Below are 16878 nucleotides of genomic sequence, written 5' to 3' on the forward strand. Positions count from 1 at the left end.
GGGGGTCCCGGCCAGGCTGGGGCCTTGTAAGGTACCTCAGCCCTGGACAGGTACGGGGGCCAGAACGGTTGGTCAGTTTGTTTGTTTGTTTGTTTGTTTGTTTGTTTGTCTATTTATTTCTTTCGTTTTGGCTCTCCTGCGGCTACTGCCCAGGTTTGGCATGTTCTGGATATATTTGCTTTGCTCTGTTACAACCTGAAAGAGTGGGCAGGACAAAGGGTTGTTACTGGAAATAAAAGACTTGTCCAAATCGTTCTAACAGGAACGTAGCCTATGTACCCCTGTGTGGTTGCGAGCTATGCTGGCGAGGGTTCATGCCTTCGGTAGGGTCGCCCATGCCAGACAGGTCAAAACCATAGGACCAGATAAACTACATCCCAGGGCAGGATGAGCTCATTAGCCTTCTGGCAGTCATCCTAGGAGAAGGACAACTCTCATCCCAAACCCGGGCAGATGGAGCTCGCTTAGCCCTGGAAGGCCATCCATCTCAGAGAAGGTCACTCTAATCAAACCTACGTCCTGAGGACCTCGCTGCCACCGTCCAAGCTTGCTCGGCCCTGGCAGATGAACCTCAGGATTAAAGGGTGGGTTCAGTTCCGCGCATACTGCATCTCACCTAAAAAATCCATTGCGCAGGCTTGAAGGCTTTACCCACATGCAAAAAGTCCTGTAGCGACGGGCGAGGGTCGAAACGGTAGGTGAAAGATGCACTGGGAGCCGCAGACTCAACCCTGCATACAGGCGGCTCAGGATATTGGTCATTTGAGACTGACGGAGATGAGAGTCTCTTGGGGCAGCACCCTGAACGACCAAGCAGCCTTTTCAAGGACAGCACTGCTTGCTCCACTCGGAGAGGGGCCTAGAAAAGGTGGCCTAAACAAAGCTCATCTCCACCTTCACCCGGTTGGTTAACCGCAGACCGACGGGCATCTTCTTCCAATGCGGTCGCACAAAGAGCAAAAGTCAAAGGCATGCACCTGCCTCCAAAGGTGTACTCAAATTAAATCTAGCATGTTGGAACATCAGAACCATGCTCGATTCTGCCAATAGTGGTCGTCCTGAGCGACGTTCTGCCCTAATTGCCCATGAACTGGGTCGTCTCAACATCGACATTGCTGCTCTCAGTGAAGTTCGCCTTCACGAGGAAGGCAGCCTCAGAGAACATGGTGCCGGTTACACACTCTTCTGGTCAGGTAAGCCCAGAACCGAAAAACATCTCTCAGGTGTCGGCTTCATGATCAAAAACTCCATTGTCCCTAGACTCGAAAATCTGCCGACAGGTCACTCTGACCGCATTATCTCCCTACGCCTTCCACTAAACAACAAGCAACACGTTGTCATCTTCAGTATATATGCCCCAACTCTCCAAGCTGACCCTGCTGAAAAAGATAAATTTTACACTGACCTGCGCTGTCTTACCCAAAAGGTGCCCGCAGATGATAAGATCATTATCCTTGGTGATTTCAACGCCAGAGTAGGTAAGAATTTTGAAGCCTGGAAAGGAGTATTAGGCAAGCATGGTGTTGGAAACTGCAACGATAATGGTCGACTTCTGCTAGAATTCTGTGCGGAGCAACAGTTCACCATCACCAATACTATCTTTCAGCAGAAAAATAGTCTGAAGACAACCTGGATGCACCCCAGGTCTAAGCATTGGCACCTCATTGATTATGTCTTGGTGCGACAGAGAGATGTCCGCGATGTCCTCCATACCCGCGTGATGCCCAGCGCAGAATGTCAAACAGACCATCGGCTTGTGCGCTGTAAACTCAACCTTTATCTCAAATTCAAACCCAAGAGGGGCAGTATCCCAAGGAGAAGACTCCAAGTTAACGATCTCCAATCAGCCACAGTAAGAGAAAGATTCCAGGCAAACCTTCAAACTAAGCTTGATAACCATTCCACAGATTCTGCAGTTTCCTCTCCCGAAACAATTTGGCAGCATATTAAAAGTAGCATCCTGCAATCCTCTGAAGAATCCTTAGGGTTCTCCCTCAAGAAGAACAAGGACTGGTTTGATGAAAATAATCAAGAAATCCAGGAATTGTTGAGGAAGAAGAGAACCGCCCACCAAGCACATCTTGCACTGCCTTCCTGTCACGCTAGAAAAACAGCCTTTCGTCTTGCTTGCAGCAAGCTCCAACAGAAACTCCGTGACATCCAGAACAAATGGTGGACCGATCTAGCTGCAAAAACTCAACTATGTGCAGATACAGGGGATCACAAAGGATTCTATGAGGCCCTGAAAACAGCATACGGGCCTACATACCAAGTCCAAAGCCCACTACTCAGTGCAGATGGTCAAACGCTTCTGACAGATCAAACCTCCATTCTGAATAGATGGTCTGAACACTTTCAGACTCTTTTCAGTACCAACCGTGTAGTACAAGACTCAGCAATTCAGTCCATCACACAACAACCGGTGAAATACGAATTGGATACTGCCCCCACTCTAGGAGAAACCCTCAAGGCCATACAGCAGGTGAAAATCGGCAAGGCAGCTGGGGTTGATGGAATTCCACCTGAAGTCTGGAAACATGGGGGCCTTGCACTCCATGCTAAATTTCATGAGCTTGTGGTGCGCTGTTGGGAACTAGGCGAACTACCTTCAGACCTTCGTGATGCAGTCATCATCACCTTGTATAAGAAGAAAGGTACTAAATCAGACTGTTCAAATTACCGTGGTATTACTCTGCTCTCCATTGCTGGCAAAATCTTGGCAAGAATACTCCTGAACAGACTAATACCCGCTATAGCAGAAGAAATTCTACCTGAAAGTCAGTGTGGCTTCAGAGCCAACAGGAGCACCACAGATATGATATTTGTTCTCAGACAACTGCAAGAGAAGTGTAGGGAACAGAACAAAGGTCTCTATGTAACCTTTGTCGACCTCACCAAGGCTTTCGATACTGTGAGCAGAAAAGGTCTTTGGCAGATTTTGGAACGTTTAGGTTGTCCCCCCAAGTTCCTTAAAATGATCATCTCATTTCATGAGGATCAGCACGGCCAAGTCAGATATGGCAACACACTTTCTGAGCCCTTTCTAATAAAGAATGGTGTGAAACAAGGCTGCGTTCTCGCTCCTACCCTATTCACAGTCTTTTTCAGTATGATGCTTCAAAGGGCCTCGGCAGACCTCGATGATCAGGACGGTATCTACATTCGATATCGTACTGATGGAAGCCTATTCAACCTAAGGCGACTGAAGGCCCACACTAAGACCCTAAACCATCTTGTCCGGGAGCTGCTCTATGCTGATGACGCCGCCCTTGTTGCCCACACAGAAGCAGCTCTGCAGCGTTTAACATCCTGCTTTGCAGAGGCTGCTGAGCTCTTTGGGCTGGAGGTCAGCTTAAAGAAGACAGAAGTTCTCCATCAGCCTGCACCTCAGGAAGTCCCCCACCGTCCCCACATCACCATCGGCCAGTCAGAACTCAATTCAGTCCAACAGTTTAATTACCTAGGCAGCCTCATCTCCTCAGATGGTAAGATTGATGGGGAGATAGACAATAGGTTAGCGAAGGCATACAGTGCTTTTGGAAAACTTCATAAACGAGTTTGGCGTAATAAACACTTGAAGAAAAGCACCAAGATCAGTGTTTACAGAGCCATAGTGCTGTCTACTCTTTTATATGGTTCCGAATCATGGGTCATCTACCGCCACCACCTGCGTCTCCTAGAACGCTTCCATCAACGCTGCCTCCGTACAATCCTTAACATCCATTGGTCAGACTATGTGACCAATACATCTGTTCTCGAACAGGCAGCAATCACAAGTATTGAGGCCATGCTCCTGAGAACGCAACTGCGTTGGGCAGGGCACATCTCTAGGATGAAGGACCACCGCCTCCCTAAGATCCTGCTCTATGGTGAACTTGCCACTGGCTGCCGCAAGAGAGGAGCTCCAAAGAAAAGATACAAGGACTCCCTGAAGCAACAACTCAGCCTCGGGCATATTGATCACCATAACTGGTCCACTCTGGCCTCTAATCGGGAGGCCTGGAGACAGACCATTTATAACGCTGCTGATGCTTTTGAGAAGGCACGCAGGATCACTCTTGAGGAGAAAAGACAACGCAGAAAGAATCGAACCTTGCAGAATATACCATCTAAGGAGTCTTTCTGCTGTGTCTTTTGCAACCGGACTTGCCTTTCTCGTATTGGCCTTTTTAGCCACCAACGCGCTTGCATGAAAAATGGGTAGAGCCCTTCCCAAATCTTCGTTCGCGAAGCCTAGCCATGATTGATTAAATTTGAGTAGCATTTTTAAGAGGAAAAATGCTAAGAACTGATATACCCATGCTATGGCATGCTTGCAGAATCTTGTTTGAGGGTAACAAGTGTTTCTATGACCATATTTTATGTGTTCTCACAATAGTGGGAGGAAGAAATAAATTTTCAGTTCTTGTTTTCTGTGCAGTTCTGAGTGGGAATTCTTTTCCAGCTGTAGGGCAAACAGGTTACAGCTTGGTACATGGATGGCTTCCAGGTCTTTGAGGAGCATGTCTCTGTTATAATAAACTCATAGTAGTATAAAATCAATTGCTTTAGTGTATATGTTGAAAATCTAATCTCCAAATGCAGGCTGTGATACAAGAAGTCTAATTGAACTATGTTTTCTTGTTTGGATCCATGATTTTCCTTGGTCAGTCCAAACTGATGATTGTTTTAATTTCAGTTGTGACAGATGGTTCTTTTTTTATCTTTTTTTTTCTGCCCTGCAACTCATCCACTGGAGAGCTGACTATCTCAATTACCCTACATCATGGCTTTTTCATTATAACCATTAAATGATTACCCAATTGTCCTAATACAAATATTTCCACCCAGTTAAGGTGGTGTGGGAGAGCTAAAGGAGACTAATGTCCTATTGCTGGCTTCATTGTGCTAAGTCTCTATTTTCCTGCCAAGCTGAGGCTCACGTATAGTATGCCCAATTGGACTGCAGCACCCTGCATAATAGGATGTGACTATGTAGAGTATGCATCTTGCAGTGCAATTTGACTTTTTTTACAGCTGTAGTGAGAACTGTTAAAAAAATAAAAGTGCAGGGAAGCAAAATTGCCCAAAGCCATATATTTTTATATAAATACCCCCTTTTTTAATATAAAAAAATATTTGGTCAGTTTTGGTCTATGTATATAACCATATACACACATACACACAAAAACCCTGATAGCTCTGCTCAGACAACAAAGAATGTGTAACGAGTAGTGCTCAGCACTTCTGCCAGTGATTTGTTTTTCAAAATTGCCTTGCTGATAAATTGAGTAACACACTTCTTGGAGTCTTAGAGCTAAGGGAATGGAAAACTTTTATGCAGTTGAGACAACAGGTCTCTATGATCCCACTGGAGCCTGCTATAGGATAGGATGTGGCGCAACACATAGTGAGTCCCAGAAAAGCTTAGTAGAGGCCTAGCAAGCCTTGCTGGTTTGTTGCTCTTTAGAGATAGGAATTTGTATGACCTAGCAGTCCCATGGTAAGAGCACTCCTGTTCGGTTATGTGCCATTATCCTGGCAAGGGTATTTTATGACTTCTTGTGAATCACAGGTAGGTTATGCCTTAGACTTAGCTTGTAGCCTGTGTTCTCTGAACATTTTGTGGTTATTTAAAGAGCATTTGAGGCTGTTCATTCTTATTAAGATATTAAAGCTTTAAGTAGATTTTGTCTGTTCAGAATTTTGTCCTCTCAACCAGGCCGCTACTGTGACCAGTAAACTGGTAGTGAGTACCTTACAAATGGCTTCCTGTGCTAACCTGTCCCTGAAGGAGCTGATGTTAAATGAGAAAAGTTTGTGAGATCCTGTCATGCCAGTAACTGCAGCAAATTTTGCTACTGCAGGTAGTTGTCATCATCACTGTAGCCAGTATATCCCCTTTGACTGGTGAGCCACTGGCACTGGAGTAAGAATACCTCTTAAACTAGTGGGTATAAAACTATAATATCAAGTCCCTTAGAAATATTTTAGGGGTAACTGAGTAATATTGTATTGTTCTTTGGATGCAAAAATACTCTGCTGTAGTCTTGAATGACTTGTGGAACTTGTGGACAGAAGGTAGTTCAGTGGTGCCAAATCTGGGTATGATTGTCTATCTAGTAGACTTGCCCTTGCTATATCTGTTGTCTTGGGGGGAGAAGGTGGGAGGGCTGTGAAACTGATCTTGGGATGATCAGTAGCTCTATAGCAAAACTAAATGTAGGAAGGAGGCAAAATATGATATTCTAATCCAGACTACAGACAGAGTTTGGTGCTAGAGACTAAAGGAACTACTTCTGAGGTCTTTTAGTTTTGCCAGTCTGTAAACCTACAGACAAGATATGCTGGGAAAAATTGATGCCTGTCCATGGTGTAGTGGGTTGAGCCTGGCCGGATGCCAGGTACCCACTAAAGCCACTCTCTCACTCTCCCTCTGCAACTGGACAGAGGAGAGAAAAAAAAACAGCTAAAGATTCATGAGTTGAGATAAGAGCTGGGAGAGGTCAGTGACTGATTACCTTCACAGGCAAAACAGACTCAAAGTGGGGATAGTACTTAAATTTATTACTAACAGGATAAGAGGCAAAGAGAGAGAAATAAAACAGTCTTAAAAACACCTTCCCACCACCCCTCCTTCCTTCCATGTTCTCTCTCCTCCCCCCCAGCAGTGCAGGGGGATGGGGAATGGGGGTTATGGTCAGTTGTTTTTTCTGCCACTGCTCAGGGAGAGGAGTCCTTCCCCTGCTCCCGTGGGGTCCCTCCCATGGGAGACAGTCCTTGATGGACCTCTCTGGTGTGAGTCCATCCCTCGGGCAGCAGCTCTTCCCAAACTGCTGTCCCATGGGTCACTCCTCCATGGGGTGCAGTCCTTCATGAATGAGCTGTACCGACGTGGGTCCCCCACAGGGGCCACAAGTCCTACCCGGGAAAAACCTGCTCCAGCGTGGGCCTCCCTCTCCATGGGCTGCAGGTCTCTGGCAGGACCCTGCTCCATCTTGGGCCTCCCACGGGGCCACAGCCTCCTTCATGCATCCACCTGCTCCAGCATGGGCTCCTCCATGGGCTGCAGGTGGGTCTCTGCACCCTGATGGTCCTCCATGGGCTGCAGGGGCACAGCTGCTTCACCATGGTCTGCACCACGGGCCGCAGGGGGCCACAGCTCTGGCGCCTGGAGCACTCCTGCCCCTCCTTCTGCACTGACCTTGGTGTCTACTTTGTTGTTCCCATGTTCTCACTCCACTCTTCCCTGGCTGGAATTCTTTCAGCACAATACCTTTCTGTTCTTAAATATGTTATCACGGAGGCGTTACTATCACTCTTGATTGGCTCAGCCTTGGCCAGCAGCAGGAAGTCCGTCCTGGAGCTGACTGGCATTGGCTCCACCATACAGGGGAAGCTTCTAGCAGCTTCTAACAGAAGCCACCCCTGTAGCCCCCCCGCTCCCAAAACCCAGCCACAGAAACCCACTACACATTGTAATTCATGTAACTCTTATTCTACGTTACTTATGTTGCTGTTAGAAGTAGTGACTATGATCCTTATAATTTATCTTTTTTCTCCTTTCCTTTCCCCTTCACCCCTGGCCAGTATGACTTCTCACTGGAAAAGAAAACAATTGAGTGGGCTGAAGATATCAAAAAAATTGAAGCTGCCCAGAGAGAAGCTGAACACAAGGCAGAAGAAGTGCTAGCAGACTCAAAAGTGGCTCCAGAGGACATCACCAAATTGGCATTCTCAGAGGGACCTTGCCCTAAAGTCATGCCTCCTCCTATTAACCCCATCCTTGCTAGCCTGCAGCACAATAATATTCTTACTCCCACGCCAGCCAACAGCAGTGCTGTGAAGCAAAAGGTTCTCAGTCCACCTCATCCAAAAGCAGACTTCAACCCAGCTGATTTTGAATGTGAAGAAGACCCCTTTGACAAACTGGAATTAAAAACTATCAATGATAAGGAGGAATTAAAAAATATTCTTGAAATTCATGTTGGTACTACTGGGCCAATTGTTGCCCAGCTATTAGATAATACTTTGCCCAAAGGAGAGTCTGTGTTGCAAGATGAGAAAGTTCTGACATCCATAGAAAGGGCTACGCTGGACTTCAAACCCCTTCACAAACCCAATGGCTTTATCACTTTACCACAGTTGGGAAACTGTGAAAAGATGTCCTTGTCTACCAAAGTGTCCCCGTCCCCTATCACTTCAGCGAGCAACATCAAATCCCTGTCCTTTCCTAAACTTGACTCTGATGAGAGTGATCAAAAATCATCAAAGCTCATGAGCACTTTCCACAACACTACCTGTCTCTGCAATGGTGCTTTGCTCAGTTCTTTGCAGACCTGCACTCAGAATAAAGCCAATGAATTGAATGGACACCATCTGGTTGGTCTTTCTGCTGTAAATGAGGACAGTGGCATGGAGACATCAACATTATCCTCTTCATCCAGGCTACCTTCCCTGGCTGCATCAACAGTTTGTACAGAAGAAGAATCATCTCAAAGCACAACAACTATGGTAAACATGCAGTGGATTAGAATTGGGGTTGCTGGGGAGATGTGGAGGTGCAGAGGCAGATGTTGCTTCTAAACTGTCCTGTGGTTTTAGGTTCATTTAATGGGAGAGATGTGTAGATCACATGTGGTAGTTCCTCTTCATTTATGTTGCAAATTGATCAGTTAAACAGGTCTTCATGTTGGCAGTTCTGAACCTCAGATTATTACTCTGCAAGTTCCCCCATATCTGATATTTTTAGACCAATTCTGGTGACTTTTCTTTCAGCTTTTTGGTACTTGTTCATAGTTGCACACTATTGAGCTAAGCAGCTAAGCATATGAGATCTTTGTACAGTCCAGCGTTTTGTCTTATCCAACTGAGATATATAAGATTCTGAACTGGTCTTAGGTTTTGAATTAAATATCTACTAGATTTGTTCCTTGGCTTGCTTATATGTTTGCTGGAAATAATGGGAAATGCAGGCTTTTCAAGGAATAGAAGCAATCACAGATTAAAGAAACACATGTGCTGTGTCATTCAGGGGAGAAAAAGTGCTTACACTTGACCTGGAGTGAAAGAATTGTCTTTTGGTTTTTGTGTGTGTGTGGGTTTTTTTGTTGTTGTTGTTTTTTAACATTTAATTTATTTATTTTCTTCCTGAGGTACTTTCAAAATATAACCTTTTAAAAGGATGAAAATGATGGTGGTCTGAAACCTGGTATTTATCCTCTTCCTTGTAAAGGAGGGAGGAAGGATTGCTTTGTGGATACCAAAAGCAGTCTTGAGGATCATCTTGGATCACTAATGCTACAGTTGGTGGCTGTACAGCTCTGAGACAGGAGTCTGATGTTTCATTTTCTGACTTGTAGCGAGTTCCAAAATTACTTTGGGGACACTTAACTTCATGCCAGTTATTGTCTTTGTGAATAAGAGCAGAAATTTGAGTAAGTGTTGTGATTTAACCCTAGCCAGTAACCAAGCCTCACACAGCTGCTTGCTCACTCCCCTATCAGCGGGATCAGGGAGAGAATCAGAAGGGTTCAAGTTAGAAAAGTCATGGGTTGAGATAAAGACAGTTAATTAGGGAAAGCAAAAACCGTGCGGACAAGCAAAGCAAAACAAGGAATTCATTTGCTACTTCCCATGGGCAGGCAGGTGTTCAACCATCTGCAGGAGAGCAAGGCCCCATCATGTGCAATCGTGACTTGTGAAGACAAATGCCATAACTCCACATGTCCCCCACTTTCCTCCTTCTTCCCCTGTTTTTATATACTGATGCCCTGGTTTTGGGTGGGGTAGAGTTAATTTTCTTCCCAGTGGCTGGTATTGGGCTGTGTTTTGGATTTGTGCTGAACACGGGATTGATAATATAGAGATGTTTTTGTTATTGCTGAGCAGGGCTTGCACAGAGCCAAGGCCTTTTCTACTTTCTGTACTGCTATGCTGAGGAGGGGGCTGGGGGTGCATGGGAGGCTGGGAGGAGACACAGCTGGGACAGGTGACCCCAACTGATCAAAGGGATATTCCAGACCATATGGCATCATGCTCAGTATATAAAGACCTATCTGTGTCTCCTCCCAACCTCCCATGCACCCCCAGTCCCCTCCTCAGCATGGCAGTACAAGAAGCAGAAAAGGCCTTGATGTCGTGCAACCTCTACTCAGCAATAACAAAAACATTTCTATGTTATAGACATTGTTTTCTGCACAAATCCAAAACATACTAGTACATACTAGCTCCTGTGAAGAAAATTAACTCTATCCCAGCCCAAACCAGCACATTCCACCCCTTATTCCATACCATTTACATCGTGTGCAGGTCCTACACTATCCAATACAACTTCATTAACCACCCCCCCCATTTCCATTCCTTGATATAATACACAGATATCATTCCCTTAGTCTATGGACCACCCTTGAAAAATGTCCACAAAATGTCCTTTGAGTTCATTTAGTCCATGACTTTAGCTCCACGTGTTCTGGTGGTCACTCAGGACAGGAGAGGTGGTGTGTTGCTTGGAGTTAGTGGGCACCACGTCCAGCTCAGGTCGGGTCACTGCTGTACTTGCAATGCTGCTTGTAAGGCTTCTCCTCCATTGGTTTGGGTGGTTCCTGTTATAGTAATTCCTGTAACATACAACTCAAATCGTGGCTGACAACAATTTAAAGGTATATCCATTACAATCTCCACCCCTGGTCCTTTTAGGATGGGATATAGGGTTCAACATTGCATTGAACTCCTCCCCTGGATGCAACAAGGGGTTCCTACTAGAGTCCCCCATTAGTATAGTCACATCATAGTCCTCCATAGCTGCAGGGGCACAGCTGCCTCACCATGAGCTGCAAGGGAATCTCTGCTTCCCCTGCTCCAGCGTGGGGTCCCTCCCACAGGAGACAGTCCTCTTTGAACTTCTCCAATGTGGGTCCTTCCCATGGGCTGCAGTTCTTCACAAACTGCTCCAGTGTGGGTCCGTCATGGGTTCACAAATCCTGCCAGCAAACCTGCTCCAGTATGGGCTCTTCTCTCCATAGGTCCTGCCAGGAGCCTGCTCCAGTGCTGGCTTCTCATGGGATCACAGCCTTCTTTGGGTATCCACATGCTCCAGTGTGAGGCTCCTCCACAGGTGGCAGGTGGATCTCTGCTCCTGCATGTACTCATCCACAGGTCACAGTCCCTTCGACTCAAGTTCACACTGAAGTTCCAGCCTGTCCAGTACAGCAGCACAGGAACAGCAGCAATGCCCTGGCCATTTGCCAGCCCAGGCACATCACCATGGCTGTTATCAAAATGTTCCTAGGCACAATACAATGAGGTGATAAGCAGTACATCAGCAGTGAAAGCAAAAAGCAGCCACCGATGATTACTAGACTCTAATATACAGTCAGGCAAGCAAGCCCATGGCAAACACAGGAGCCTGCCAAGAATAAACAGCTACAACTTTGACCTAGCACATTCCAGTCAAATCTGTCATTATCTTGAACCCTTTCATCCCCAAGTTGGGCGCCAAAAAGGACTTGTTCCCCTACCAGCAGGATCGGAGAGAGAATCAGAAGGGTACAAGTTAGAAAACTCATGGGTTGAGATAAAGACAGTTTACCAGAGAAAGCAAAAACTGTGCACACAAGCAAAGCAAAACAAGGAATTAATTTGCTACTTTCCAGGGGCAAGCAACTGTTCAGTCATTTCCAGGAAAGCAGGGCTCCATCATGCATAACAATTATTTGGCAATACAAATGCCATAACTCCATGTCCCCCTCCTTTCCTTCTTCTTCCCCTGTCTTTATACACTGAGCATGATGCCATATGGTATAGAATATCCCTTTGGTCAGTTGGGGTCAGATGTCAGAGCTGTGTCTCCTCCCAACTTCTTGTGCACCCCCAGCCTAATAACTGGCAGAGCAGTATAAGAAGCAGAAAAGGCCTTGATGCTGTGCAAGCACTGCTCAGCCCCATACTAGGTACTGTGAAGAAAGCTAAATGTACCCCAGCCAAAATCAGCACATCAGTAAGCTTGTGGATATTTTTTTCCCAAAAGAACCTAAGATCTGGATAAAAACACTCATGAAGCCTAGTAAAAGCTGTATAGTCAAATCCTCTAGCTGGCTCTAAAATAATCTGGTTGCTTCTGTCCAATATAAATGCTGCTTCAGTGATTCTGTGGCCTTACTGACATACTGTAGATATGTGCTCTGAAACAAGTGACACAGCTGCTCTCCTGTTGTTCTCTCGCCTCTTTTTAGATTTAGGTAAATGCATTATTAATTGCGAATTACAATATTCTGACAACTCGTGTTTGTCAGAGTGTGCTGGTTTAAAAGTTAACCAGCAGGGGAAATGAACTCAACTCAAAAGAGAGATTATAAGTCAGAATAACAATTTATTAAAATGATACAATAAGTACGATTATACAGACAGACAATTGGTTTTAACCCACAAAACCCAAATGTATAACCCAGCACCCTGGGGCATGAACAAAAGTGGTGTTCCTTGGCCCCCCCACCCTGAGTCCAAAGTAAAGGGGGAGGGGAAAAACCTGCTGGTGGGAGAGCTGTTGCAGTGTGGTCAAAAAGTGGTGATTGCAGTCCAGTCGAGGGTGGTGGTCTCAGTCTGGTTGAGAGCGGTGAGCTGCAGTCTGGTTGAGAGCAGTGAGCTACAGTCTGGTTGAGAGCGGTGAGCTGCAGTCTTCCTCTGGATCCCACGAGTGGTAAAAAGGTTCCAAAACCCCAAGTTTATATATTCTCCAGTTCAGGCAGGAATGCTCAGTCCTTCCCTCAGAGCGGGGAGTTCCATAAAAGGGCATGAGGACAGGAACATCTTCCTATCTCGCAGGCCTCTTAATGCCTAGGTTATAACCTGAGGAGTCAGGCTGCTCTGGGCAGAGGGTGTAAATGCTCTATTGATAACAGTTTCTGGGAAATGGCATGGAAGGCTATAGAATACACAGGTTTGGGTTACACCCATCCAGTGATGAATTGGTCCCAGCTGTTCTAACTAGGACACAGAGCACAGCAGAACTGTTGTTTATTGATGACTAGAACAAATTTAATACAGTAAACTTTGGCAGAAGCAGCAGTGTGCTGAGCAACTGCTCACTGTTCCTGCTACAGATCACAGGTTTCAGAGGTGATTGTATGATTGTATGTAGCTCAGAGGTGAAATTTTGAGGTATGACACATCTCTGGGGACTAACATGAAAGATCACTCACAACTAGATAGATGGGCATTCAGATGATCACATTTTCACTCTAACTATTCAAATCTCTATGCTGCATTAAAACTTATTAAAGACCAAGAGGGAAGGTATATTCTCAAGAATACTGTAAGGAAAGATACAAACCAATAAACAAAAATAATAAAGATCTTCATTTGAAACTGTTTCTACTTTGAAAGTAGCAAACCAAGAAATAGGTATGCCAACAGAACTAGTTCTTTCTGTTTAAATTCCAAGACTTCAGAATGTACTTGTTTCATATTTCCACAATATGGTCCCAGTGGCTGGAAAAGGACAGCTGAGTTGCAAGAAATTGAATCACAGAATCATTTAGGTTGGAAAAGACCTCTCAGTTCGAGTCTAACCTTTGACTGATCACCACCTTGATAACCAGACCAGAGCACTGAGTGCCACGTCCAGTCGTTTCTTGAACATGATTTGAATGGAAGTAAATGTAACAAATTTTTGAAATTGAAATTGTTGGAAATTGAAGTAAATGTAACAAAACTCCTCAGAATGTGAAAATGATAGAAGGAAGTCAGTCATTTCTGTGACTGGAAGCAGAAGGGTCATGCGTCCCTTCAAGGTTACACCACAATAAGCCTGTCCTTTTTAGAAAGCCTTGGGACAATTATATGTCCCAGTGTATTCCACAGTGATTTTTATATAGAAATTTTTTCTCACAAGGCTAGAAATTGTAACTTTGCATTTGGAGTTACCACTGGAGTTTATGCTTTACCAGTGAATTGGATCTAGGGTTCTTTGGATGGAAATAAACTTGTGATTACTCTGAGACTGCACTGATTCTGTTCTGGGTGGTCCCTTCTCCTCAGAGTGTTTTTGGTGGGATTTTTTTTGTGTGTTTAGGGTTTTTTGGTTTTGGTTGGTTGGTTGGTTTTGTTTGGGTTTTTTGTTTTTTTGAAGCTCACTAGTTTGCTTTTTGCAGCTTTGGCAGAGTGGAGAAATGGCTAGTGAAGTCAACAGGTTGGAATTAAACAAAGCTGATCAGATACCCGATTAGTATGATGCATTTAAAGAAATCTAGTTGCAGGAGAATGGGGTACAAAATATATATCGCTGCAGTAGCATGATGCATGCAGGTGAATCCGAAAAATCGGCCCGAAAAACTGCTCAGAGACTTTTTTATCTTTAAGCAGCAAGGTATTTGTTTATTCAATGTTGGGAGCAAGTCAGCTCGCGCTGGACAAACTTGCTCGACTTGCAAGTGCAAAACTAAGCCATTTTATACACTTTAGATACATGGTTACATCATTTATTATACATATTAATAAGTAGGCTAGTCTCTGGGCAGAGTCTTTCCAGACATGTGCAGTCTTCTACTGTGGGGGTCTTCTGCTCAAGCCTTCATCCCTCTGGTGGTCGCCATGGACGTCTTCCTCAATTTGACCTCTTCAATTAGGTGACCTGAATTCTTCAAGCTTGCAAAATCCTGGCTCTGGGCCTTCTAGATCTTATTCAAACGTCTAGTTTACCTAATTTATTACTGTGTGTGTGTACTACTCCTATTCTTTCTATAATAAGGCCTTTGGTCCAGTGAGCAGAACAGAACATGATATTAACCAGTGCTCCTAAAATGTTCTTCTAGCAAAACAGGTTTTGAGGTTTCTTAGCAGGCCAAGATATCTCAGTTAACTCTTCTAGGCCTGGTTCCTGTTTCAATCCCCCCTTTTACTTATAACTTACGAATTCTTTCATCAAGTTCTAATGGGTTTTGATAGGTATGCATCACTGCCCACATTATCTGCATCCTTTCAACTATGGTACTTAATTTGTACCACAGCCAGGCATTTAAGAGGGATAGCAGAATCATGGTGGCTACTAAAACTAATATTGGATGTATCAAATAGTGAAACACTTGTGATGCTGTAGGGGAGTACCCTGTAAAGATGTCCTATCAATGATGTTCTCCTACTTGCTCTACCTTTGTGTTTTATTCACCTCTTGCACCATCTTTTCTATATCCGGGTGTTCAAGCATCTTTTGGAAAGACTTATGTCTATCCCTATTTGTAATTTATGTACATCATGATACAACAAATAGTCATTTTCAATTAATTGCTCAGTAGTTATTGAAATTGTATAGTTAAAATCACAGCCTATTATTTTAGTAAAACAAAAATTAGTACCACTCACTACTTCATGACAAGTATCTATGGTAAAATTAACACAATAGATTCTAACACATGCACATCCATTTCCTGCGTAATAGACTTGTGATTGGATTTTAGCATGGGGAAGCATTTCAAAGGTACACACACTATCTTCAGTATCTAAGCATAAATCTTCATTTTCTACTACAGCATTTTCACAGATATATCCTAATTGTCCTTTAGGAATGCATGCCTCAGTACTGACTGACTGCCACTTTTTCTTGGTGTGATCGTAACTTGCCCAAACATTATGGCCTATGGGTCTGATAATTACGTTTTGGTGTATGGCTCCTAATGTCAAGATAGGAAAGATGGTCTTTTCTTTGGCAGCACTGATAGTGAGTGATCGCAAGTGCAAACCTTTTATTGGTGCTGCCAGCATAGTCGGCAATCTTGGTCAACAATCTGACTGCCAATGATTGTGTTTCTGCCAAAGTGAGCAAAGATGATCTTAAAGGGACTTTAAGCTTTCTCAGATCAGAAGTGATGGCACTTAGTTTATTCACTAACACTTCTTGGTCTATGGTGTTTAGGTCACCTAATCCTGTGCCAAACCATGCATTCCAGCCCTCTTGACTTTGCTGAATATAGGGCTGACAGTCTTTTTGTATGTGTGAAATGTTTACTTGAATGTTTATTTGAACTCTTTTCAGTGAATATGTGGGATCTAACAGTAGCTTCTGCTCATTTGATTGTCTAATTATGTAAGGTCCAGCAAAAGTTAAGTTGTGGACGCTCTCACAGGTTAAAGAAGGAGTTGTAGAACTGGTGGTGGTCTTAGTCAATGGGGTGGTAGGAGATTTGGTAGCTGGAAATCTCCTGGTTATATTTCCTTCCCTGAATGTCCACTGACACATCACAGAAACTGATTTATCTAGAGTGAAGGTGTGCCAACATTAATCAGGCACTAATTACTTTTCACAGTAATGTCAATTTTGGGTGACCATCTAACCTGTGCCTATTAAAACACTTGCATCGTATGGGGTATCAGGATTTTACCAATTATTCAGTACCCTCATTCCTTGGAGGACTATAACAGATGCATTGTATTGGTTCATTTGGGCTGGCTGAAGCAGAAGATCTGGTTGTAAATAAAATAATAGATCAGAGACTCCATTATAGGCCTGAGACCATAATGAGTTCTGGGCAAGGGCTTGATCTAACACCAGTGTACTTATCAGTCCAAAGGTCAGCATTGAGAAGGCTTGAGAGTAGATGATTCCTCTCCCGAGGTCCACGCTTCCTCTGGAGCCCTCTTGACTCGAGAGTAGTGGATCCATGTGGGTTTCTCTTTCACCCAGATCGCTGTGAAGGTGGTCATCAGCACCTGGTAGGGTCCATCCCACTTCTCTCGTAGTGGTTCTCCTGAAAGATTCTTAACATATACTCAATCACCAGGATTAAATGGATGTAATTTACAATCAGGCTGCTTGGGTTGGTGTTCTAATACCATAGCATTTTTCTGCAATTGTTTTCCTACAGCCATAACATAATCATACACATACTGATTACCAATTTGATCCAA

General features: G+C 44.3%; 1 protein-coding gene across 1 annotated transcript in view; it reads left to right on the forward strand.

The window, feature by feature from the left end:
- Positions 1–16878, forward strand: part of LOC113960652 (ubiquitin-associated protein 1-like) — a 43569-nt gene that overhangs the window by 15043 nt on the left and 11648 nt on the right. The window contains exon 3 of the mRNA XM_027670319.1: positions 7570–8493. Coding sequence (XP_027526120.1) covers positions 7570–8493 — 924 coding nt within the window. The remainder of the gene's footprint in view (positions 1–7569; positions 8494–16878) is intronic.

This window comes from Neopelma chrysocephalum, unplaced genomic scaffold (genome assembly GCF_003984885.1).
Source record: "Neopelma chrysocephalum unplaced genomic scaffold, ASM398488v2 Primary Assembly neopelma1_96827, whole genome shotgun sequence".
NCBI classification, from domain to species: domain Eukaryota; kingdom Metazoa; phylum Chordata; class Aves; order Passeriformes; family Pipridae; genus Neopelma; species Neopelma chrysocephalum.